Below are 27,572 nucleotides of genomic sequence, written 5' to 3' on the forward strand. Positions count from 1 at the left end.
GGCCTGTTTTGCAGTCCGTTACGAATAGACGTACAGAAGATCTGCCCCGTGCGTTTACTTCCGTGTGATATTTGTTGCTGGTATATGCGCAAGGCAGATTATATTTGTGTGTCGGCTCTCCATAACGCTGGTGATACTAAAATACGTTAGTAGGCGGCACGTCACCAGAGGCGTGTGCCCGCTATGTAGAGCAGCTTCGGGATCTGTCGGAATGTCCTTTTTTAATGTTCCAATCAGTGACCAATTCATTCATTTGTCTACTTAGGGTGTCGACCTTGCTTAATAAGTTCTCATTCAGTTGTTTGTTAAGTGTTTCCACTTTATTCGCAAGACTATTTTAGTCGGGTTAGTTCCCATTGAAGCACTGCAACATGCTGTCGACGGATCAGTATAGGAAGAGGGCACAATTGCATCTTGAATACGGTCGGCGAGATCGGCTACAGCGTCAAGCAGCATGTCGGTTTGTGACGCAACGATGGCTTTCACTTGAGCCAGCAATGTACTGCTCCATAATGTATGAAGTAGCATATCCCGGACCATGCCTCCATAGACTTTGCTCCTCAGGTGATGGAGGTATTGGGATGGATTTTTATCTCCAATGCCCTCCTGTGTTACAACCTGCTGTACCCTCTCCTCTTGCAAGGCAGATACTCATCGAATTAACTTGGTCTTGAGTTTTGTGTAGGCCTCTGTGTTGCAGCGTATTGACGGTGTAATTGGCTCACTTCTAATGCAAACTTGGTGAAATCCGACATCACACCTGCACAAAGAAAACGCGCCTTGACTTGTGCGAACCATAATGCGGGGTTGTGAGGCCAGAATGGTGGTAGTCATACTGCCAGTCTTGAAATCGTGGGAGTTTCTGGTGTCTCTGTCATGTTTCCGCTAAAGAATGTTACTTTCTTGGTCCTGATGAATCGTCTTCTTAGCTACAATCACGTCGGGGTCACCATATGTCTTGTTCCCACTGTACGCTAGGCTTGCGACTAACTATCGTGTTCTTATTGTGGAAGAAGTACGTCTTCTATGTTTATCATGGTTTTATTGAAGATCACTTAGGAAAGATCACATAACATAGGCAGTGATTACACAATAATAACCAATGGAACATTACAAAAAGCTTGGGTAGAACTTCCCAGAAATGTTCTGTGAAATCAACAACGGAACAATTATAACATAGCACATCGTTTAAAAGTCATGGAACACTCGCGCGCCGCGGCAGGGAGTAAGTACATGTCAGCACTCCTCACGACTGGGACGCAAACCTCGTTGACATTTGCGTTCCATCAGCTGATCGTGGCTGCCAGCTGTGCGACTGCCATAGTCACCACAGATATGTACCCATTACAACAGCTCTAATGGGAGGGAACCTCCCTGGTTACTGTCACTGTAAAGAAACTTCTAAAGAAACAGAGATTACTGCATAATAGGTGTAAAACAAAGTGTAGGGCTATAAATAGATTGATACTGAATGATACTCATTTGGCCATTAAGAGAGCAATGCATGATGCCTTCAGTCAATTGTCAAATGATATTTCACAAAAGTCAAAGAAATTCTGGTTGCTTGTAGAGTCTTTCAGTGGCACCAAAGTTAGTGCCCAATCCCAAGTGAATGAGACAGAAACTGAAATTGAGGGTAGCAAAGCAAAATCTGAAATGCTTAACTCCATTTTCAAATGCTACTTTACAAAGGAAAACCCAGGAGCACTGCACAAATTCAGTCTTCGTACCATGAATGAAAGTATTAGTGTCAGTGGCATTGAGAAACAGCTGATATCGTAAAAATTGAACAAAGCTCCAGGGCCCAGTGAAAACCCTATCAGATTCTCTATTGAATTTGCAGCTGAGTTAGCCCCTCTTCTAACCTAAACTCTCATAGATCCCACAAACAAAAAACCATGCCTAGTTCTGGGAGAAAAGCTGAGGTCAGACTCATCTAGAAGAAGGATTCCACAAAACTATCATCCAATACCCCTGACATTGATTTGTTGCAGATTCTTAGAATATGTTCTGAGCTCAAACATAATGAAGTATCTTGAACAGAATTATACCTCCTCACTGCCTTCCAGCTTGCATTCCGAAAACATCGATCATGTGAAACTCAACTCACACTTTTCTCACATGGTAAGCTTTGTATCAAGGCATTCAGCGAGTTGCATTATTTCTTGATTTCTGGAAAGCATTTTACTCTGTACCTCACCTATGCTTATTGTCAAAAGTTTGATCAAAAGTTTAAGTGACATTTGTGATTGGATTGAGGACTTTGTGGTAGGGAGGACGCAGCTTGTTATCTTGGATGAAGAGTCATTGTCAGATGTAGGAGTAAGTTCAGGTGTACTTCAGGGAAGTGTGTTGGGGCACTTGCTGTCCATGTTGTATATTAATGACCTTGCAGACAATATTAACAACCACCTCAAACTTTTTGCTGATGAAGTAGTTATCTGTGATGAAGTAGTTATGTGTGATGAAGTAGTTATCTGTGATGAAGTAGTTATCTGTGATGTAGTAGTTATCTTTGATGAAGTAGTTATCTGTGATGAAGCAGCTATCTGTGATGAAATGCTGTCTGAAAGAAGCTGCATAAATATTCAGTCAGATCTTGACAAGTTTTGAAAATGGCGCAAAGATTGGCAACTTTCTTTAAATGTTCAGAAATGTGAAGTTGTGCACTTCACAAATGAAAAATGTAGTGTCCTATGACTATAATATCAGTGAATCACTATTGCAATTGACCAACTCCTACAAATATGTGTCTACAGCACTTTGTAGGGATATGAATGGAATGATCACATAGGCTCAGTTTTGGGTAAAGCAGATGACAGACTTAAGTTTATTGGTAGAATACTGGGGAAATGCAATCAGCCTACCAAGGAGACTGCTTACAAACCACTCGTGCGACTGGTTCTAGGATATTGCTCCAGTGTTTGGTACCTGTACCAAATAGGACTAACAAGGGATATTGAACATATGCAGAGCAGTGCATCACAAATGGTCACAGGTTTATTTGATTCGTGGAGGAATGTCACAGAGATACTGAAGGAACTGAACTGAACTGGCAGGCTCTTGAAGATAGACATAAACTATCCTGGGAAAGTCTGTAAACAAAGTTTCAAAAACAGGTTTGAAATGACGACTCTAGGAATATACTTCAACCCCCTATGTATTGCTCACATAGGGATTGTGAGGACAAGAGTAGAATAATTACTGCATGCACAGATGCATTCAAAAAGTCATTCTTCCCCCCGCTCCAAACACGAATGGAACGTGAAGAAACCCCAATAACTGGTACCATTGGGCGTACCCTGTGCCATGAACTTCACGGTGGTTTGTAGAGTATAGCTGTAGATGTAGATTTAGAAGATGGTGTATGAAAACATCACAGGGCCCAGTTTCATGACATTCTTTTACAAACTAAGAATTTTGCGAACTTTCTTGGCTTCAGAGAAAGAAACACATGCAGTTTCATCACAAATACATGTGTCAGTAGATGGGGAATGTGAATATACTGTACCCTCAATCGTGTAAAAAGTGGACTCATGACCATTTCATAATAAGTGATTAATTTTTAATCATTCACACATCACTGTAACATATGTACATTGTCTGTAAAAATCTTTAGTTTCTGTAATGAAACTTAAAATTCCATCACCAAAGAAGATGCAGTAAATATCTGACATTTCAAATCAAGGACAGATGCCAACATTAGTTATGTGGAAATAGTTACCTTCAGTGTTCAGTGTAATGGAGCAAGGTCAAGGCCAAGGTCTTGATAAGGTCAAGTCATCTGGTCCAGACTGTATACCACTTATGCACCTTTTGGAGCCTGCTGATGAAGGAGCTCTGTTTTTAGCAGTCTTGTACAACCACTCGATTAACCACAGATCCATGCCTAAAGGCTGGGAAGTTGCACATGTCACACTGATACACAATAAAGGAAATTTAAGTAATCCACTGAATTATAGACCCATATCATTGACATCAATTTGCAGTAATATTTTGGAATATATACTGTGTTTGAACATTATGAAATACATTTGAAGAAAATAATTTATTGGCACAAAAACAATTGTTGTTGTTGTTGTTGTTGTTGTTGTTGTGGTCGTGGTCTTCAGTCCAGAGACTGGTTTGATGCAGCTCTCCATGCTACTCTATCCTGTGCAAGATTCTTCATCTCCCAGTACCTACTGCAACCTACATCTTCTGAATCTGTTTAGTGTAATCATGTCTCGGTCTCCCTCTACGATTTTTACCCTCTACACTGCCCTCCAATACTAAATTGGTGATCCCTTGGTGCCTCAGAACATGTCCTACCAACCGATCCCTTCTTCTCCCCCAAGTTGTGCCATGAACTCTTCTCCCCAATTCTATTCAATATCTCCTCATTAGTTAGGTGATCTACCCATCAAATCTTCAGCATTCTTCTGTAGCACCACATTTCAAAAGCTTCTATTCTCTTCTTGTCTAAACTATTTATCGTCCATGTTTCACTTCCATACATGGCTACACTCCATACAAATACTTTCAGAAAAGACTTCCTGACACTTAAATCCATACTTGATGTTAACAAATTTCTCTTCTTCAAATTTCTCTTCTCTCTTTCCTTGCCATTGCCAGTCTACATTTTATATGCTCTCTACTTCGACCATCATGTTATTTTGCTCCCCAAATAGCAAAACTCAATTACTACTTTAAGCATCTCATTTCCTAATCTAATACCCTCAGCACCACCCGATTTAATTTGACTACATTCCATTATCCTCGTTTTGCTTTTGTTGGTGTTTATCTTATATTCTCCTTTCAAGACACTGTCCATTCCGTTCAGCTGCTCTTCCAGGTCCTTTGCTGTCTCTGACAGAATTACAATGTCATCGGCGAACCTCAAAGTTTTTGTTTCTTCTCCTACTCCGAATTTGTCTTTTGTTTCCTTTACTGCTCGCTCAATATACAGATAGAATAACATCAGGGATAGGCTACAACCTTGTCTCACTCCTTTACCAACCACTGCTTCCCTTTCGTGCCCCTCGAATCTTATTATTGCCATCTGGTTTCTGTACAAATTGTAAATAGCCTTTCACTCACTGTATTTTACACCTGCCACCTTCAGAATTTGAAAGAGAGTATTCCAGTCAACATTATCAAAAGCTTTCTCTAAGTCTACAAATGCTAGAAATGTAGGTTTGCCTTTCCTTAATCTATTTTCTAAGATAAGTTGTAGGGTCAGTATTGCCTCACGTGTTCCAATATTTCTACGGAATCCAAACTGATCTTCCCCGAGGTCGGCTTCTATCAGTTTTTCCATTCGTCTATAAAGAATTCGTGTTAGTATTTTGCAGCCGTGGCTTATTAAACTGATAGTTGGGTAATTTTCACATCTGTCAACACTTGCTTTCTTTGGGATTGGGATTATTATATTCTAATTTAAGTCTGAGGGTATTTTGCATGTCGCATACATCTTGCTCACCGCATGGTAGAGTTTTGTCAGGGCTGGCTCTCCCAAGGCTATCAGTAGTTCTAATGGAATGTTGTCTTCTCCCGAGGCCTTGTTTCGACTTAGGTCTTTCAGTGCTCTGTCAAACTCTTCATGCGGTATCATATCTCCCATTTCATCTTCATCTACATCCTCTTCCATTTCCGTAATATTGTCCTAAAGAACAGCGTCCTTGTATAGAACCTCTATGTACTCCTTCCACCTTTCTGCTTTCCCTTCTTTGCTTAGAACTGGGTTTCCATCTGAGCTCTTGATATTCACGCAAGTGGTTCTCTTTTCTCCAAAGGTCTCTTTAATTTTCCTGTAGATAGTATCTATCTTACCCCTAGTGATATACGCCTCTACATCCTTACATTTGTCCTCTAGTCATCCCTGCTTAGCCATTTTGCACTTCCTGTCGATCTCATTTTTGAGACGTTTGTATTCCTTTTTGCCTGCTTCATTTACTGCTTTTTTGTATTTTCTCCTTTCATCAATTAAATTCAATAACTCTTCTGTTACTCAACGATTTCTAGTAGCCCTTGTCTTTTAGCTACTTGATCCTCTGCTGCCTTCACTATTTCATCTCTCAAAGCTACCCATTCTTCTTCTACTGTATTTCCTTCCCCCATTCTTGTCAATCGTTCCCTAATTCTCTCCCTGAAACTCTCTACAACCTCTGGTTCTTTCAGGTTATACAGGTCCCATCTCCTCAAATTCCCACCTTTTTGCAGTTTCTTTAGTTTTAATCTGCAGTTCATAACCAGTAGATTGTGGTCAGAGTCCACATCTGCCCCTGGACATGTCTTACAATATAAAACCTGGTTTCTAAATCTCTGTTTTACCGTTATATAATCTATCTGAAACCTTTCAGAATTTCAAGGCTTTCTCCATGTATACAACCTTCTTTTATGATTCTTGAACCAAATGTTAGCCATGATTAAGTTATGCTCTGTGCAAAATTCTACCAGGCGGCTTCCTCTTTCATTCCTTAATCCCATTCCATATTCACCTACTACGTTTCCTTCTCTTCCTTTTCCTACTATCGAGTTCCAGTCACTCATGACACAAAAACAGTATTGATTCTTCTGCAACAACATATTCTGAATCCATATAAAAACAGTATGGATTCAAAAAATATTGTTGCAGAAGAAGCCGAGTAGCGCAGTCGTCGTAGTGTAGAGGTTATGATACTAGATTGTTGCATGGAAGGTTGTGAGTTCAAAACTCACCTGAACTGAAACATTTTAATTTCTATATTCGGTTCGAGTACATTCTAGAAGTATCCACATATGGCAAGACTCATTGTACTGTAATGTTCTGTAGCTGTATATATACTGTATGTGTTCTGGCTGGAGGCAGTTCGCTCTGTGCTCTTGTGTGTGCAGGTGCTGAATAAACCTTCGTTAAGTGAAGTTAGTGTTCGTCATTCATCTACTTACACCTTCCTCTACATGACAATATTGTACGTTGTGACACCACTTCGAAGTCGGTTGAATGTCTTCCACGTGGCCCAGTTTTCCATGTGGCCACAGGGCATTCTCTCGACTGGTACCAGTCAGTGCCTCAGTTGTTCTCAGGAAGGTCTTCCTTGATTTAATCCTTGGTTGTGCTGGCTGGTGTCTGAAGAGGGGGTGGGCTGCAGTTCTTGTTTTTTTGTCCGCTCTTTCCTGACTGCTGAAAGTCTTCGTATGTCTGCGGGTATGAATGCTATCAACAGGATATCTCTAATTGATTCCATATTTCTAGATTTCCAGCTGGCTGTTGACACAATTCCTCACAAGTGGCTTCTAATCAAATTTCAGTCCTCTGCAGTATCATCTGAGCTGCGCAACTGGACTTCCTGTTAGAAAGATCACAGTTTGTAGTAATTAATGGGACGTCATCTTCTGAAATTGGGATTCCTAAAGGAAGCATTATAGGCCCTCTGTTATTCTTAATGTATGTAAATGACTTAGGAGAAGGTCTGTAACAATATTAGATAAAGGATAATTGCTACTCACCATATAGTGGAGATGCTGAGTCGCAGATAGGCACAACAAAAAGACTGTCAGAAAGTGAGCTTTTGGCCAACAAGGCCATCGTCAAAAATGGGCCGTCAAAAATGGGCAGAACACGCACACATGCACACACACACACACACACACACACACACACACACACACACACACACACACACACAAACAACTCGACTCAAACACACATGACTACAGTCTCTGGCTGCTGAAGCCAGACTGAGCAGCAGCGCATGATGGGAAAGGCAATTGGGTGGTGGGGGTGAGGAGGAGACGGGGGTGGAGGGGGGGAAGGATGGCAGATAGTGGTGGGGGTTGGTAAAATGTTCCTTGTGGGAGTGTACAGGGACAAGGTGGAGAGAGAGTAGGGCTGCTTGGTGCAGTCGGGAGGTTAGATGGAGGGGGCGAGGGGGGGGGGGGTAGCGGAAAAGTAGAGAAATAAAAAGAATGAGGTTGTGTTGGTGGAATAGAGGGCTGTGTAGTACTGTAATGGGAAGAGGGAGAGGGCTAGATGGGTAAGGACCAATGGCTGATGATGGTTGAGGCCAGGGTGGTTACAGAAATGTAGGCTATATTACAGGGACAGTTTCTACCTACGCATTTCATAAAAGCTGGTGTTGGTGGGAAGGATCTAAATGGCACAGGCTGTGAAGCAGTTATTGAAATGAAGAACGTTGTGTTGGGTTGCACTCTCAGCAACAGGGTGATCCAGCTATTTCTTGGCCATAGTTTGTCAGTGGCCATTCATGCGGACAGACAGCTTGTTGGTTGTCATGCACATGTAGCATGCAGAGAGTGCAGCACAGTGGTTGCAGTTTAGCTTGTAGATCACATGACTAGTTTCACAAGTAGCCTTCCCTTTGCTGAGATAGGTGATGCTTGTGACAAGACTTGAGTAGGTGGTGGTGGGAGGGTGTATGGGACAGGTATTGCATCTAGGTCTATTACAGGAATATGATCCATGCAGCAAGAGGTTGGGAGCAGAGGTTGTGTAGGGATGGATGATGATATTGTGTATGTTCGGTGGACGACGGAATATTGCTGTGGGTGGTGTGGGAAGGGTAGTGGGTCGGACATTCCTCATTCAGGGCACAATGAGAAGAAGTCTGTGTGACTTCCTTAGATTGTTTCATCTACATCTACATACATACTACACAGGACACCATATGGTGCATAGTGGAGGATGCCTTGTACCATTACTAGTCATTACCTTTAATGTTCCACTCGCAAATGGAGCAAGATAAAAAGGAAAGTCTGTAAGAGCCCTAATTTCTCTTATCTTGTCTTTGTGGTATTTATGCAAAATATATGTTGGCAGCCATAGAATCACACTGCAGTCAACCGCAAATCGCGGTTCTCTAAATTATCTCAAAAGTGTTTCCAACAAGAGTGTGTCTTCCCTCCAGGGATTCCCATTTTAGTTTTTGAAGCATCTCCATTATACTTGCATGTTGATTGAACATACCGGCAAAAAAATCTAGTAGCACACCTTTGAACTGCTTCAGTATCCTCATTTCATCTGACCTAGTGGGGATTCCAAACACTCAAGTAGTAATCAAGAATGGTTTGCTTTAGTGTTTTATACATGGTCTGTTTTGTAGGTGAGCTACCATTTCCTAAAATCCCCCCCCCCTTGCCCCCCCTCCCCGCCACCCGCCTCCTTCGGGTCCGGGGGTTAGAATAGGCCCGTGGTATTCCTTCCTGTCGTATGAGGTGACTAAAAAGAGTTTCATGTGTTTCGGCCTTTATGTGATGGTCCCCTGTAGGGGGAAGGGTGCCTTACAATTTGCATCGTGTCCATTATGCATTGAGATCTTTAGCCCACTTCCTTGTTGTCGCATTGCAGTCCTGCCTATTCTCCATCTCTTGGGCGAGGACACCTTCCTGGGTGCGTTTTCCACCATGCACTATGCAGTGTCGATTCCTGCGTCGATGATGACCATGGGCTTCTTTGCACCTGATATCCAGCACGGCAGCCAGTCCATTGTGGTGGGTCCACCATGTACCCTGGTGGTTGTAGCCCCCTGACCACACAGGGATCGCTCTGCTGATGCCTGCACTGTTAACTCCCCAGGTATGCCAAGTGGTAGATGCCCATCCCCCTGGGGCATCGGGACTCCCAGCAATAGCCATCCTGCCAGGTGGCCTTTGCTACGGCTGGATGGCACCTGTGGGGAGGCCCCCTGGTTGGGGTGGGTGGCATGAGGGCAGATGACATGCGATGAAACGTAGTCCATCATCTCTTGCTGGTGGTGAAACACCAGCACTCTCTAAGCGATCATGAGGTCAATTCAGCACACAGAAGTACAACCCCAAATCGCTCCCCTCCCTGGCCACACCATGGGAGGAACGCCATGCTAAGGATGGCAGCAGATCTTATTCACCCCGGTAACTTGTATGTTCGGTAGCTGATAGGGAATCTTTTATGATGATGAAGCCTCAGTTTTTTGTTGAGCATTTAGAGGACAAGTTCGGGGAGGTTGAGGGTTTATTCAATATGAGATCTGGGTCAGTCTTGATCAAAACAGCATCCTCTGCGCAGTCACAGGAGTTACTGGCTTGCGACGAATTGGGGGATGTTTCTGTAACCATCACGCCCCATAAGAGCTTAACTCTTTGCGGCCCAAGAATAAACATAGGAAGAAAAATATAATAATTTCTTTCAAAATCTACCTTTATTGTCACAGAAATTAATAATATGTTAAAAACAATAACATTTGAATTCCATAATAAAATATTTTTGGTGGTTTCAAAGTGAATCCACTGGGACATTCAGATGAATTTAATGGCTACATTTTTTTGTGAAATTCAGTGAAACAGTTTTTTTTTTTTTTTTTTTTTTTTCATTATACAAAAACCAACATTGGATGTTTTACACATTGGTCTTGTGCGATGTGTGCGAGTCTGAACCGCTTCAAGGATATTTGCTCGTTATTGCAGCGTTTGTTATTCTGTGCCACCACTTTTTGCTCTTTCTATCAATCTCATAGACTGATTTTAACATGTCGGATTTGTCCACTAGCCCCATATAGGCATCATAATCCTTTACAATATCTGGGCATGAAATTTCTACACGGGTACCATCTTTACATTTTCGAGAAGCTGTGCTTACATTTTCAATATTGTGGAACTTTGGAAGAAACTGTATTAGTTTGCGATCTTTCCAAACCACTGACCTTCGCACAAATGATGCTTTCAAAATCCAAGATGATTTGTTAAAAGAAGTTTTTGTGTCTCAAGGAATTTTATTATATTTGAGCTTAGAAGATATCGAAGAATTCTGTTGCAAACCGATTTTATGGATATTGACTCTTAATTTTACTGGCCCGTCCTTGTACCCACCCTACATACACAAGCCACCTGCACTTTTTTCCAGTTCCTCGGAACTTAATGCAGGCAAGAAATCCCTAACTAATGCAAGCTAAGTAAGGAGCTAATGCTGAAGAGTACTCTCAGGTGACTTATTTGTTTTTGACTCTTCCATTTGCCTCTCAGTGCCTGAGACACCTATACCTACATCTGTGTCCTCATGGAGTAGTCTGTGCAAAGGTCAAACAATTCAGTGCATGTTCGAACTTCTTGCATGAATGATTTTTTAAATCCAAAAATTAAATTGTCAGCTTTCCTTTTGCTGTCTTCTATTGCCACACCACTCTGGTCAATGAGTAACTGAGTAGAAGCCTTCAGTTCACATAGTAAATTTATGAAGGACCATATTTTTTTCTGGGTTCTTAGCAAGATCTTTTGCTGAGGCATGACAGTGAAATTTGTAGAATGCTTTGCACAGTAATTTTTTTATGGACACACAAATTTCTGCTAACTTTTGCCAGTTGACATTTCTGCATTCTTTTCTGAACTGAGAATGCAACAATCTTTGTTTCCTCAGCATTTGCAGATTCTATTACTAAACCACGGTGGTTCTTTTCAGTCCATAATCCACTTACTTGGCCCATACTCCTTTAGAGCATGATTAACAGTCAGTTTAAACTTTACCCATAATTCCACTATGCCTATTGTACCGGAACTAAATGATGCCCATTTATTGTCTTTATAAGTAGGATGCTGACAGCTACTTATCTGTTCCTTCCAGCATTAAAACCCTCCTAGCCTTCTTGAGGGGTTTATTAACTTTAGTAACCATCATAACTGTGGTGGCATCATGATGGCTAATCCTTGTCTATATTCATGCTGTTGATAAGGTTGGGTCTGTTTGTAGCTACAACCTTTGAAATGTTTCCATTGTGTGTGGGATGTCGAGTTAGCTGCTGAAGATGATACTATCGTTTACTGATGAGGTTAGTGATTAGGAGATCAAACCAGGTCACTAAACGATGTAAACAAGATATCTGCTTTGTTCAAAAAGTGAAAATTGACCCTGAACAATAAATACTGTGCGGTCATCCTTATGCATACTAAAACAAGTTCGATTATACTTCAGTTACACTATAAATTACACATATTTAAAGGCTGTCATTCAACCAATTACATAGGGATTACAATTATTAACAATGTAAATTGTGACCATCACATTGAAAATGTTGTGGGTAAAGCAAACCAAAGGCTGCATTTTATTGGTAGAACACTTACAAGATGCAACAGATCTACTGCAAACACTAATGTGTTTATCCTCTTCTACAGTATTGTTGCACAGTATGGGATCTTTACCACATACTTTTGAAAAAAGACATCAAAAAAGTTCAAAGAAGGGCAGCTCGTTCGATATTACCCCAAAATAGGGGCAAGAGGGTCTCAGATATGATATGCAAATTGAGGATGGTAATAATTAAAGGCATTTTTCATTGCAGAAAGATATTTTCATGAAATATCAGTCACCAACTCTCTCTTCCAAAATCACAAAATATTTTGTTGACAACAGTCTACATAAGGAGAAGTGACCCTCTCAATAAGTTAATAGAAATCAGAGCTCACACTGAAAGATTTAGGTGTCTGAAAGTTGTGCTATGAACCCTCTGCCAAACCTGTAAGTGTGAATGGCAGAGTAGTTGCATAGATGTAGATATAGTGTTAACAAAAATTTTCTCGGTATACCACATATTTATAAACATAATTTTAAACAGTCTTAAGGATGATACCAGTAATGAACAATGATTCATGTTTCATTTATTGCAGTTGTTTCTGATTGTGAGTCACTATTTATTATTGGGAGATTTTTGTTGACAATTTTTTTTTCTGATTTTTGATGTGTGTGTCAGCAATATTCGGAATTTCACTTCCTGGTTGTAAGAACTGGCCCACTGTTCTGCCTCCTTGTAATTTTTAGTTGATAAATATAACAGAGGGAAACATTCCACGTGGAAAAATATATCTAAAAAGAAAGATGATGAGACTTACCAAACAAAAGCGCTGGCAGGTCGATAGACACACAAACAAACACAAATATACACACAAAATTCAAGCTTTCGCAACAAACTGTTGCCTCATCAGGAAAGAGGGGAAGGAGAGGGAAAGACGAAAGGATGTGGGTTTTAAGGGAGAGGATAAGGAGTCATTCCAATCCCGGGAGCGGAAAGACTTACCTTAGGGGGAAAAAAGGACAGGTATACACTCGCACACACACACACACGTGTGTGCGAGTGTATACCTGTCCTTTTTTCCCCCTAAGGTAAGTCTTTCCGCTCCCGGGATTGGAATGACTCCTTATCCTCTCCCTTAAAACCCACATCCTTTCGTCTTTCCCTCTCCTTCCCCTCTTTCCTGATGAGGCAACAGTTTGTTGCGAAAGCTTGAATTTTGTGTGTATATTTGTGTTTGTTTGTGTGTCTATCGACCTGCCAGCGCTTTTGTTTGGTAAGTCTCATCATCTTTCTTTTTAGATTAGTTGATAAATAAAAAGACAGGATATTTTACTCACAAAACAATGTGATCATTCAGAATATTCAGTGAATAACTCTGATTTCAGTCAGAGGAAAGTAAAAAAATCTCACATTAAGCAACATTTGGCTGATGGTGGCTGCCATACATTCATTGTTTTTTGTTTGTTAAATGTGTGGGAAAATTTTTTCTGAAAATATTTGTGTGGAGTTTAAACTTATAAGACAGTGAAATGTGAGTAATATGCAAACAAAAAGAGAGTATAGTGATATGCTTTTGGTTACTGGCCAAGTTATTTGTTATTCTTGAAACAGCCAGTACAGTAATGTATATGTTTATTAAATCAGAATACAAAGCAGTAAGTAAGCACAAAAATTTGAAATCAAATGATGTCACCAGTTGCACTTTTATTTGTGATAACCACAACTGGGTTTGGCCATTAAGGCCATTTTCCGGTGGCTATGATGATACACTCATAACCACTGGAAAATGGTTGTCTGTGTACTCCAACAATGACAGACTCATAGGTGTTTGAAAATGGCCTTAGTGGTTGAAAACAGCCATGGTGATTGAAAATAAAAGTGCAGCTGCTGCTGTCATTTTATTCCAAGTAATTACTACAATTGTGAAACCTGAAAATCATGTTCCACATACTGGACAACAAATTAAAATGATATCACAATGTAAGTGAACATAACAACTAGCTCACACAAAACTGACACTCATGCTGCTCTATACTTTTTGGGATTTGTTTTCGCCATTTGGCAAGGTTCACAGTGTGAAACCATTTCCTAGCCCATTTGTTTACTTTGATGCTCCACTGTCCATCATGAAGCATCTTCAGAATTTTTGTTTGGCACATTTTGTATAATGACCCTTCTGAAATGAGTGTGAAAAAGTATGAGACAATGACTTGTGCTGAGGATAGTCATTCTATCAAAATATGGCTGCAAACTTGTTTGTCTTTTGGCAAATAGTATGGGAATCTATTTTTCATATAATTCAGAATAGTTTTCAGTACTGCATCTTATGCTCTTCTCATTTCAGATTACTGTGCTTAACTGGAAATGAAGTGATTTGTTCATTAAGTTCCTTACCAAATTGGCAAGAGGATTTTTCAGCTATGTCGTCAGATTTCTCATCTGGAAGAGCAGATAGCCTTGATAAGTCATCAGCATTGCCATGTTTTTATGTGGGTCTGTATCAGAGTTCGTAGTTATGTCCCTTCAATGTGATTGCCCATCTTTTTGGTTTCTGGACAGTTGTCGTCACTGGTAGCTGTTTTCTTGAATGGAACATTGAAACCAGAGGTTTGAGTTCAATGAAATGCTTATACATTAATAACCATTGTAAACACCAGAATGTTGAATGCAAATGTGAATGCATTGTGTTGTACAGATGCCAGAGGTTAGTCTGTGAGATGGAGGTCCTTGCCTGTTGCACTTGATCAGTCAATAAAGGGACAGTTAATGCTGGTTGTGGATGACACCAGAGGTGTTGTCCGATGATGGTCCACATGTGTTTGGCTGGAGACAAATCTGCTAATCAAGAAGGCCAAGGCTACATTTTGACAGTCTGTAGAGTATTTTGGGTTACAATAGCAATAAGTGATGAGCATGAGCATTATCGTTTTGGAAAACCCACTGGAATACTGTCCATGAATGGCAGCACAAAAGACCGAATCACCAGATTGATGTACAATTTGCCATCTGGGTGCATGGAATAACCACTAGAGTGCTCCTGCTGTCACATGGTATCGCAACCCAGACCATAACTCCAGATGCAGGTGCAGTGTTCTAGTATGCAGACAGGTTAATTGCAGACCCTCAACTGGCCTCCTCCCAACAAATACACGACCATCACTGGCACTGAGGGGGAACCAGCATTTATCATAAACTACAACAGACCTCCGTCCTGCACTCCAATGAGCTTTGCTTGACAGCATTGAAATTACAACTAGTTTTGAGTCAGTGAAATGCACACTACAAGGCCTCTGTCTCACAGCTGTGCTTAAAGTAACCTATGTGCAACAGTTTGTTGTGTCACTGTGGTGCCAACTACTGCTCAGATTGCTGCTGCAGATGCAGTACATTGGACCAGAGCCGTACGCCGAACACTATGGTCTTCCTTGTCAGTAATGCCATGTGACTGTCTGGAGACCAGTCATCTTGCGACTGTGCATTCTTGTGACCACCGCTGCCAGCAGTCGTGTACAATTTTTACATTCTTGCCAAGTCTTTCTGCAGTACGGCAGATTTAACGTCCAACTTCCAACTCGGTGAGATGCTGGTAATGGCATCTTTGTTACCTTGAAGACATTCTTAACTAAAATCAACTCACCACATCGAATCTCATAATTGACTAATGCCGATGACAGTTACAGCATATTTTTAAAGCAAACCTGATTTGCATCCTCATAATGGCGCTGGCATAAAATTTGAGTACCCACCATCTTTTGGATGTAGAAACTCGTGCACCGTCTTTTGTTTAGGACACACAACTTCTCCTTGGTGTTGCAATTTTTTTCCCCTATCAATGTGGTATTTGCAGTACAACTTCATTTTGTAATTTGTTTGTGCACTTAATTTGTAACATCTCCAACAGCACCACATTTCAAATACTTCTAGTCTCTTCTTCTCCAGATTTCAGGTTGAGCATGTGTAACTTCCATATAAAGCTGAATCCCAGAGGTACACTTTGTGGAACTTCTTCACCACTTCCATATCAACTGATACCGGCAGTAATTTTTATTGAAAAAAACTTTTTTTGTTTGTGTTTATCTACTTCTGATTTCTTTCACTTTGGCCGTCATGTAATCTTGCATTTGAAGTAGAAGAATCCTTTGACTTATTCCACTACTGTGTCATTGTTAATTCTGATGTTGGGCAAGTTGTTATTCCCTGTTCTTCGTCTTCATCTACAGTCTGTTTATCCTTAAGCCAAATTCAGTGGTGTGTTGCATGTTTCTTTCAATAGATTTTTTAAGTCTCCCCTGCATCCAGCTAAAAGAGCTGTCTCGTCTGCAAACTTCAGCAGTGTTTCCCTTGAACTTTTATTAAGCTTTCAAATTTTTCATTCTCCTTTTTTATTATTTCTTTGGTTTACAAGCTGAACCACAGTGATGATAAGCTACAGCCGTGCCTTACCCTTGTCGTAACACAAACTTATCTTTCTTGACCCGGCAATTTTATTATTCCCACTTTGTATATGTTGATGCAGATTTTTCGCCTGTCTCTGTACTTAAGACCCATTCTTCTAAGGATTACAGATAACTTATTCCACCTTTCATTGTCTAGGTCCATAAGTGTTAGGAAAAAGGTATGCCGATTTTCTTAATTTTACCTTCCATCATTTAATGCAACTTCAAATTGTGTCTCTGGCATTTTTCTCTTCCTGAAAAAAAAACTGATCTTCTTCAGTATGTATTCAGTTTTCCATTCTATTCTTTTATTTATGATTATGTTCAGCAGTTTACAAACATGATCATCAGATTAATTATCTGATAGTTTTCATATTTATCTGAATTTAATTTCTTTGACAATGGAAATTGTCGTGTCTAGTAATCCTCCATACTCAGTTCACTAGACAAACTGTCAAACAGGTCATATTAATGAGTTTTATTACAACAAGACAAATACAAATACTTAATTTTGATCTGAGAATTCTTGTAGTCCTTTATACATGATCGTCCAGAAGTGCAATTACACAGATGTGTCGCAACCAAAGGGTGACATACAGAATAATCAGTCTTCTTCAGAATAGACAAACACAAGTAACATCTCTGGTCCTAGTGTCCACTACTAACACAAGTCTGTCAACTGAACTGCAATGACTGCTGATCTCTAACTGTGCTACCTGGAGATTGCTAATGGTAGAGGCTACAATGCGTTGGCTAACATAGAGGCTATCGTTGGAGCTGCTATTGAAGTGTCACCACCAGTCGAGTGCAGTACTTATATCGCCTTCATCTAGAGGCCTCTACTGTCATGTTGTCATCCTGGAGGGAGCTTGGTCAGCATGTGATTGGCTGACCTCCTCTCACAGCCTTCTCTTCTCTGTCATTCCCGACTGGCGTGCCGGCGCTGACTTTAGGCCGTAACAGAAATATGATAGGTAAGTCACCCATTTCATAAATTTTTGTCATCAACTAAAGTGACCTCCTACTTCCTAACTCCCACAAATTTCAATAACTTCAGACACACATCATCAACTCTTGAGGTCTTCTTTGAGCCCAGATCATTTAGAGCTGTCAAACTCTGACTTCATTATTTGATCACATTTAATCTCTTTTTGATCTCTCCCTCCTACTTTCGGAGAGTTCTTCTCCATCATCGAGGCCTTTGATGTATTGCCATCATCTGTCTGTCCTTTCTTGGAAATGTGGAGATGGGCTGTGATGTTTTTGTTCTGGCTCCTCTAGCAGTTTGCTTCCATACTGTTACATAGGAATTTTATTGTGTACCAGGATCACAGACACTTGCTTATGGTTTAAAAAAAAATAATTACATAACTTTAGTTTTATACTAACAGTGCACTTTCCGTGTATGGTGAAATAGTCGCCAAGATAGAAGCATCAGAAACTCACCCCTGGATCCAAATCTAATTTCAAAGATTCTGTATTGACCTCAGTTTTCGTGTAATAAAAGTTTTTGTAAATTAATATAGCACACAATGTATTATATGTATCTGGCAAAATGACAAGCACTTAACAACAAGGCTTTCAAATGCAAATGTCAAAAAAAATCTGTTAGTAGACAAAGGAATTAGAGAGATGAGTACCATAAGAGTAAAGAATTGCAGCTAAAAAACATCCTTGCTGATTTCATATGATACATTGGCCTGGGATATTGCTTCATAAGGATCAGCTATAGTCAGACATCTCCATTTGCTTTGATAACACTTTTCCATTTAAGGTATGTCCTGGTGGGACCATTCTCCATGTTTGTCACTAACAAATGTAGTTAGGTTATCCAGGAAGAAGTCCAAGTGATCATTCAAGAACTATAGTGTAATTGATGTTTATGCCTGTACTCAGCAAACTAAGCAAACTACTGTGAAGTGCATGGCAGAGGTTTCCTTCCATTATCCCCGTTATTACAGCATTTTCCCACTCCACTCGTATGGATCACAGGAAGAATGCCCATTTAAATGTCTCAGTGAGTGCTGTAATTAATCTGATCTTGTCTTCACTATACGTGTAGTAGTAGTATGTAGAGGTTTTTTTAAATATATTCCTAGACTTCATTCAAAGACAGTTCTGGATCCTGTGTAAGTAATCTTTGGTTGGATAATTTGTGTCATCTTCAGTGCTGCCTGTCCAACATTATTAGAAAAAGGGTAGACTGCTAATCACTGTAAAGATGATATGTTGAGTTGAAGACAAGCCCAACAAAAAGACTATTACACATTTAGCTTTTGGCCACAGCCTTCTTTAGCAAAGAAAACACACACACACACACACACACACACACACACACACACACACACGTACATTCCCTCAAGTGCCACACTTCACATGTACAGGCATGACTACCAGAGATGGCGATCATATGTGTGTGAAGTGTGCTTGCTTTGGTGTGTGTGTGTGTGTGTGTGTGTGTGTGTTCTTTTTTTCTTTTCTGAAGAAGGCTTTGATTGAAAGCTAAATGTGTAACAGTCTTTTAATTGTACCTGTCTGGAACTCCTCGTGATGATGACTAGCAATCTATTCTTTTCCCCATACTGCCTGCCAGTACTGTCTTCAGCATCTCTGACAGTCTGCTACAGATCAATTAAACCTGTAACCATTAATTCTGCCCTTCTCTGTGTACATTCAAAACCCCTGTTAGTCCTATTTGGTATGGGACCCACACACTTCAGCAGTATTCTAGGATGTGTCATGCAAGTGATTTGCAAGTAATCTCCTTCATAGAGAGATTGCATTTCACTAGTATTTCACTAATAAAATGAAGACTGCTATCTTCTTTAATTACGACTGTTACACAAATGGCCCTGAGCACTATGGGACTCAACTTCTGAGGTCATCAGTCCCCTAGAACTTAGAACTACTTAAACCTAACTAACCTAAGGACATCACACACATCCATATCCGAGGCAGGACTCGAACCTGCGACCGTAGTGGTCTCGCGGTTCCAGACTGTAGCGCCTAGAACCGCACGGCCACTCCGGCCGGCGACTATTACACACCTTTAGGTGGTATGATCTTTCTAGTACTGTTACTTATTGTGGTTGCTTAAAAATTTTTGCAGGCACCTGTGAAACACTGCCATGCTATTCTCTCAACATCACTTGATAAACCAAGGAAATGTTTGTTGTGACTCGCCGATCATTCAAAGTGCCACCGCGCAATTACGCGCGTCCTCTACGTGCGGCGCTGTCTGCCAGCTATGCAGCAGCTGCGCCACCTAAGCGGCCAGCCGAGCAGCGGCCGCTAGACTGGGACTCAGTGCTCATTCGAATGCTAACGTGTACACATGTCTTGCTTGTCAACTTACTCTGTGACTTATATGTGTTGTTGTGTCGTTCCGAAATGTGTGTGTTAAACTTGAAGTTCTAACAATTGGCGACGAGGTAATGGCTTTTCCTTTTCACCGTTGACTCACAGGGTTCCATGACTACTGTCGAGCAACTATTGCAAAATCTCCATGAACAGCAACCGCTTCTCACAGCGGCGATTCGCGATTTCGTCGCGGCGTCAAATGCGGGGCGTTTCTTGTCGTTGGCTGTACCTCCTTTTCCTCCTTACGACGAGACGGCGGAAGACTGGTCTGATTATGAAAAACGTCTTCGACAGCACTTCTTGGCATTTCATGTCATGGACGAACAACCATGTAAGTCTCTGTTCCTTTCCTGAATTTCACCTCAAATGTATCGGTTGTTGTCGCAATTGGCTCCTTTGAAGGATCCTGCGTCTTTGTCCTTTGCTGAAATGTGCTCACTTCTGTCCGTCTATTTTCAAAAGCAAACGCATGTGGTAGCCTCTTGTGTTGCCTTTTATCGTTGTCAAAAACAACCGAATCAATCCTATCGCGCTTGGGCTGCTGAACTTCACGGCCTCAGTCGAAAGTGTCAATTTGTTACTGACGTTCACAAAGAATCCTATGCCGATTCCATGGTACGGGATGCTATTATCCGGTCGGCGCCCGACAAAGAAGTTCGGCAACGCGCCCTTCAGTTGGCGAATCAGACTCTAGATGTTCTCTCCACTGCGCAGTCTTTTGAAATTTCTCGCGCCGCTGGGGCGCAAATAGAGGCGTGGGGTGATGTCGGGGAAATACAACCTCTGTGCGCTGTTGACGACGCGTGCGGCGCGTCCCCGCCGGCCGACGTGGCCGCAGTGCGCTCCTACGCGCAGCCTCGGCCTAGCCGTAAACAACCCGCTAAGAAACTGCAGCAAAACCCCCGGCAACTTCCTTCATGTCTGCGGTGTTTTACGAAACATTCGCGCGAGGATTGTCCCCAATGTTGGGCTGTGTGTCACAACTGCAAAAAGAAAGGTCATGTGTCTTCCGTTTCCAAATCCGACCGCATGCATGATGTTCAGGAACATGACGCTGATTCTGATTCTGTGTTTGTCAATTGCACTTCTTCCCTTTCAGGGAAGTTATTCCTCACTGTCCAAATCCTTGGGCAAGATGTTCGCATGCAAGTGAATACCGGTTCTGCTGCCACTATAATTAATTCTCAGACGTATCTTCAGCTGGGTTCTCCACTCCTGTCCCCTGTCACTCGGCAATTATGGACGTACAATAAACAGAAGATTTTTCTCTTGGGACAGTTTAATGTTGAGGTATCTTACAAATCCATCGTTCGCACTGTTCCCATATTTGTGGTCAACCAGAGCAACGCAGAAAATCTTTTTGGTTTTGATGCCTTTCGCGTTTTTGGGTTCTCCATAGATGACTCTGTCAATATTGTCTCTGATGCTATTCCTTATGCTCAACTGGATTCCTTGTTGACGACATTTTCGTCCCTTTTTTCTCCTGGGTTAGGCCGTGCAAACGACTTTGAAGCTCATATCACGCTCAAACCCACTGCTCGGCCTAAGTTTTTTCGGGCTCGGCCCCTTCCTGTGGCCCTTCGTGATCAGGTACAACGGGAGTTGGATCGTCTCACTGCTTCAGGGGTCTTGCTTCCTGTCACTTCCAGTGAGTGGTCCTCTCCTGTCGTTGTAGTTGCTAAGCCAAATGGTGATATTCATCTCTGTGGCGATTTCTAAGCCACTGTAAATGCTCAATGCCTCATCGACACTTACCCTATGCCACGTCCTGAAGAACTGTTCACTAAACTTGCTGGAGGCTAGTATTTTTCTAAAATTGACCTGTCAGAAGCTTATCATCAACTTCCTCTCGACGCTGCTTCCCGGCAGTTTCTGGTCCTTAACACGCCTTTCGGTCTCTATCAATACCAACGCTTGCCATTCGGGGTTGCTAGCGCCCCTGCTCTCTTTCAGCGATTCTTGGAACAATTATTGCTCCCTGTCCCTGGGTGTATCAACTACATGGACGACATTGTTGTCACTGGCTCCACCACTGAAGAACATCTTCAAAATCTCCGCACACTTTTTCATGTCTTACAGACTGCCGGTCTTAAGTGTAATCTTCAGAAATCACAATTTTTTCAGGCATCTGTCACGTACTTGGGGTTTCAACTCTCTCGGGATGGTATTCGTCCGCTTCAACAAACTGTCGTTGCGATCGATGCCCTTCCTCGCCCTACATCTGTTAAGGAACTGCAGGCCTTCTTGGGGAAAATAGCATACTATCACAAGTTTTTACCGTCTGCGGCTTCAGTGGCTCAGCCGTTGCATCGCCTGTTGCATAAAAATGTGCCTTTTCACTGGTCCGCGTCATGTGAAGCGGCTTTCCAGAAGTTGAAGACTATGCCGAAACAGGCCCCGTGCCTGGCTACGTATCGACCTGGCCAACATCTTGTTCTTGCCACAGACGCCTCTCAATACGAGGTCGGTGCAGTCCTTGCTTACCATTTTCTGACGGTTCGGAACAACCCATTGCTTATGCCTCCAAAACGCTCACGGATGCCCAACAAAAGTATTCTCAAATTGAGAAAGAAGCTTTGGCCATCATTTATGCTCTTCATAAGTTTGGTGTCTTTCTCTATGGCTCAAAATTTCATCTTGTTACAGATCACAAACCACTTGTTTCCTTGTTTCCTCCATCGACGTCACTTCCCGACAAGGCTGCACACCGCCTCCAGCATTGGGCTCTTTACTTGTCTCGTTTAAATTATGAGATTCATTTCTGGCCAACAGCTCAACATGCGAATGCTGATGCTCTGTCTCGCCTTCCCATGGGTCCTGATCAGGCATTCGATAGGGACGAACTTTCGTGTTTCCACCTGGATGTTGCCGAGCAGCGGGTTGTGGATGGGTTCCCCATCACTGGGGACAGGCTGGCGGCTGCTACGGGTTCTGACCCTACCCTCTCCCGGGTTTTACGCTGTATTCAGAAGGGTTGGCCAGATCGCCCGTCCGCTAAGACTTCTGATCCGTTGCGGAACTACTACACTTTGCTCTACCGCCTCACGGCTAGGGATGGTGTTATCCTCCTCTCCACTGACAATGCTTTGCCGCGTGTTGTGGTACCTGCGTCTTTGCGTGCTTCGGTCTTGCGCCTCCTTCACCAAGGGCACTGGGGTGTGTCTCGAACAAAATCTCTGGCGCGCCGTCATGTGTACTGGCCTGGCATCGACTCTGAAATAGCACACATGGTCGCTGCCTGCGACCCTTGTGCGTCCCAGGCCGCTGCCCCGAAGTCATCTTTGTCACCGTGGCCTTCGCCTGAGAAGCCCTGGGAGCGCATTCATGCTGACTTTGCGGGACCCTTTTTAGGTACTTATTGGCTCCTCGTAATTGACGCCTACTCTAACTTTCCTTTCATTGTCCGTTGCAAGTCACCTGCCACCGCGACAACCACCAGTGCTCTCACCCGCATTTTTTCTTTGGAAGTTCTCCCCTCCACTCTTGTTACTGATAATGGTCCGCAATTTGCCTCTTCCGAATTTGCGGATTTTTGCGCTCGTCACGGCGTTGCGCATGTCACGGCCCCGCCGTTCCATCCACAATCCAACGGTGAGGCTGAAAGACTGGTCCGCACATTTAAGGCTCAGATGCGGAAACTTCTGACTTCTTCTGCTGCTGATGATGCGCTTCTCCAGTTTCTGGCGTCTTACTGTTTCACCCCCATGGGCGACCACAGCCTGGCTGAGCTCTTACATGGCCGACAGCCCCGCACCCTACTTAATCTTCTGCGGCCTCCCACCTCACGGCCGCGGGTGCCTTCAGTTGGCCGGTTCACCGCCGACGACCTCGTCTCTGTACGGGGATATGGCAGGCAGCCAAAATGGAGCCCGGGCCGCATTTTACGACACCGTGGCAGACGCCTGTATGAAATAGAGATGGACACGGGTGTTGCAGTGCGTCATTCGGACCAGCTTCGGCCTCGGGTGCCAGCAACGTCTGTTCCGAATGTCGCCACACCACCTTTGGCTCTACCTGACGCTCAGGATCTTGGCATCTCTCAATACTCACAACACAGCCCTCTCACCGTCATCGCGATGGCAGCAGCAGAACGGACGCCACCAGGAGACGTACCCATGCAGGAACTGGAGGACCATCCTCTGTCAGAGCAAATCTACTCGCCTCCTCCTCCAACGGACGCCGACACATCTCCCATGTCTCCTGTCATATCAACTGGACTTGCCGCAATGGGCAGATTGGTGCATGGTGCCCCAGCAGATTCGACCCCTACGACTCCTGTCATCTCGACCCGTTATCATCGGGGACACTTCCGTCCATACGGGAAGCCTCCTCCTCGAGACTTTATGGCGAGTCAACCAACGCCTATGGATGTTAGCCATCTCCAGGACACCTCCATCATGACCAGTGCAACAATTTCAAAGGGGGAAAAGTGTTGTGACTCGTCGATCATTCAAAGTGCTGCCGCGCAATTACGCGCGTCCTCTAGGTGCGGTGCTGTCTGCCAACTGTGCAGCAGCTGCGCCACCTAAGCGACCAGCCGAGCAGCAGCCGCGAGACTGGGACTCGGTGCTCATTCGAATGCTAACATGTACACATGTCTTGCTTGTCAACTTACTCTGTGACTTATATGTGTTGTTGTGTCATTCCGAAATATATGTATTAAACTTGAAGTTCCAACAATGTTTATCAACCATTATTTCCCTAATTTACAATACTACAAATATTCTTTCCTGTATTTTTTCTTCTCTCATCCCTGGTAACTTTTTTGCAAGTACATGAGTCCATGTGGATTTTTGTCCATGGCCGTCACAAAGTTTATGATGAGACCCAGTTCAATGAGGAACGGAAGTGGAGACAAGTTTTTGGTGTCAACATGCGGAACATTCACTACATTTTTCTGTCCAGGCAGTTTTACCCACAATAGTGGTGTTTTCTGTCTCTGTTGTCTCACTCACATAATTAGCAGCAGTGGTTTGTGTACACAAGCTGGATGCTGAGAAGAATTATGACTTCCTCCAGACCACCCTATGCATACCATTTGTATTTCTCATACTGAATAAATGGGTAGAGTCTGTCTGTACACTGGTAAAGTCACACGTGACATGATTATGACGTGTATATGCTGTATTGAACACAACAGAGGCTGTGTATTGACTTTCATGATCATTTGAGACGCTAAACTGTAGTAGTCATTCTGGCACACGAATTAAAGGAGCAGGTCTTCAGTTAGTAAATTTATCCCCATTTTGGAAGTGTGAACCTACCAACTTTTGCAAAAAAAGACCTTGCAATATGATGTAAATGGTAAAATGAGGGGTTTTGGAAGCTACATCACTGTGGCTCAGTCAGTAAAATGTAGTTTTATGATGACAGATATCATGTGTTCGAAGCTACTGAGCGTCCATTCTTTTTATAGTGCAAAAACTGCTGCCTAGTAGGAGTGTGGTACTGAGTCAATATTAAACCCAGAATTACCTTCAGAAATGATTCCAGTTATTAAAACTGAAAACTGAAATGTTTAACACCAAAGCATAATTCGACAGATATCTGCCATATTGTCAACCAATTACACATACTGGTATCATTGATGAACTGCATCAGTGTATCTGAAGCTGTTCCAGTACTTTATTAGTAAGGATTATTGATTCTCACCTTCAAACACACTTCTGAGATTTTCAGCCTTACCAGGGAGAAAGGCAGGTGTTGGTCTGATTTCATTTCTGTGTACATGATAGATGCAGCATTTTTGCTGAAAGTAGCTGACCAAAGAGCGTTTCTCTCAAACACCAGTTTCAAGTGACTGTTCTGAGCTGACATTATTTGCAAATGGTTCTTTTTATAAGTAAACTATAAAGTTTTGTTACTATTACTCATCACAATCCTAAAAACGTAGGGCATGACTAATGGCAGTGAAAGTAAGCAAAGTCATCTGCCCTAACACACAAAACATAAAGTGCTGTCCTTAGATGTAAAAGGGCATAGTGTTCTGTAGATCAGTTTACCTACTCCAAAACTAAACTCTGCCCTAACATGTCTCGGAAGACACTGACATTACAGACCAACCACCATGTCATCCTCAGCCTACAGGCCAGTGTCAGTTTTCTTGACTGGAGCCACTACTTCTCAATCAAGTAGCTCCTCAGTGTACCTCACAAGGGCTGAGTGCTCCACACTTGCCAACAGCACTTGCAAAGTGGACGGTCATTCATCTAAGTGCCAGCCAAACCTGACGTTGCTTATCTTTGGTTTGAAGGGAACCAGTGTTACCACAGTGGCAAGGCCATTGGTAGATTATTTTTCCAGGTGGCTTAAATCTTCATCCCATTTTACTAGAAAGTCAGCATGTACAGAACTCTTCAATTCATTATTCATAATCATTTGGAAACTTCATGAAAGTACTGTTGCAAATTTTAAAATGTGTTGAAAGTGTCAATGCTGCTGTCAATGGCATTGTCATAAATATCCTCAAAGCTCTTTTGATTTTGGCATAAGCATTTCTTAATCTGTACCTTGAAGTAGGGAGGGGGATGGGGGAGAGAGAGAGAGAGAGAGAGAGATAAAAATGTTTCAATCAAGGTGGCCTACTGAAATAAATGTATAATGTGAAATCTTCAATGCTCAGCAAAAAGATTACTGATTCCTAATAAACTTTACATAACAACAATTTATGTTACTTTAACAGTGAGATTCCATTACCATCAACTTGATATTCAAACTGTAATTTATATCTAACAGTCCTTTTTTTCAGTGTAACAAATGAAATGTACCACAACTTATGCAGGAAAACTGTGAATTAAAAAAAATTATATATAATGCAAAGTTGTGAAAAACTAACTAGCATTAAAAGCGTAAACTTTCTTGTTAACAGTATTAAATGCCTGTGAAGAAATTGCCATTATTTCAAAGTAAAATAATGAGTACTTATTTCGTGTGTGTGCTTTATTTGACTCGTTATGATGTACTGTCTTTACAGTGTGAACATTGTTTTCCATTTCAGCTTAGTAATCAAAACACATGTTTACTAAACTGTGTGCTCCCACCATAGTTGTTATATTGAGAGAATTGGGTCTTCACAGTCTGTAACATTATAAAAATATTCTATATTGTTATTATGACATGCTTAACAGTATAGTGATCAACAGTGTGTGCAACTCCATTGGGGAATATATTGTCATAGTCAGGAGAAGTCCAATGTATAGTTAAGATTTAAGCTCTGTCTTTGTGTGTCCTATGTGTGTGTCAACTTAACAAACTGATGTTTGAATGCAGCTGGTGGCATAGAAGAAATGACAGAGGATCTAAACAGTGGCAAGATTATGTATGCTTTCTGTCGTGTTCAAGATCCCAAGACTAGCTTGCCAAAATGTGTCCTTATAAACTGGGTAAGTACTGTATACTGAGTCTATCATACAGAAATATTTTCTATAAAACTGGAATTAATTTTAATGCAATTTCTGCCTCATGTCCTTTGTATTTATACTCTTGTGAATGTAATAATACTAAAACTCTTTGAATAAAATCCATAGTTGCTTCCAAAAATTATGAAATAATCTCTATTGCCATTCAGAATCTCATACATGTGGTAAATCAGATGAAGCAGCTTCTGTGATTTCAATAGATTTAATTATTGTTACAGAAAGTATTTTGTGAAATATAATGACTTAAACAACAAACCACCACACATCTTTAAATCAAAGTGCTGAGTCACTGTTAGGTGCATAAAAAACAGAGACCTCTTCTTGCTGATCTGTATGGAGGG

At 42.0% G+C, this 27,572-nt stretch overlaps 1 protein-coding gene across 1 annotated transcript in view; it reads left to right on the top strand.

The window, feature by feature from the left end:
- The window catches only part of LOC126252796 (drebrin-like protein), a 209,349-nt gene that overhangs the window by 44,521 nt on the left and 137,256 nt on the right, over positions 1–27,572 (top strand). Inside the window, exon 3 of the mRNA XM_049953733.1 lies at positions 27,083–27,195. Coding sequence (XP_049809690.1) covers positions 27,083–27,195 — 113 coding nt within the window. The remainder of the gene's footprint in view (positions 1–27,082; positions 27,196–27,572) is intronic.

Source organism: Schistocerca nitens, chromosome 4, assembly GCF_023898315.1.
Source record: "Schistocerca nitens isolate TAMUIC-IGC-003100 chromosome 4, iqSchNite1.1, whole genome shotgun sequence".
Classification (NCBI taxonomy): domain Eukaryota; kingdom Metazoa; phylum Arthropoda; class Insecta; order Orthoptera; family Acrididae; genus Schistocerca; species Schistocerca nitens.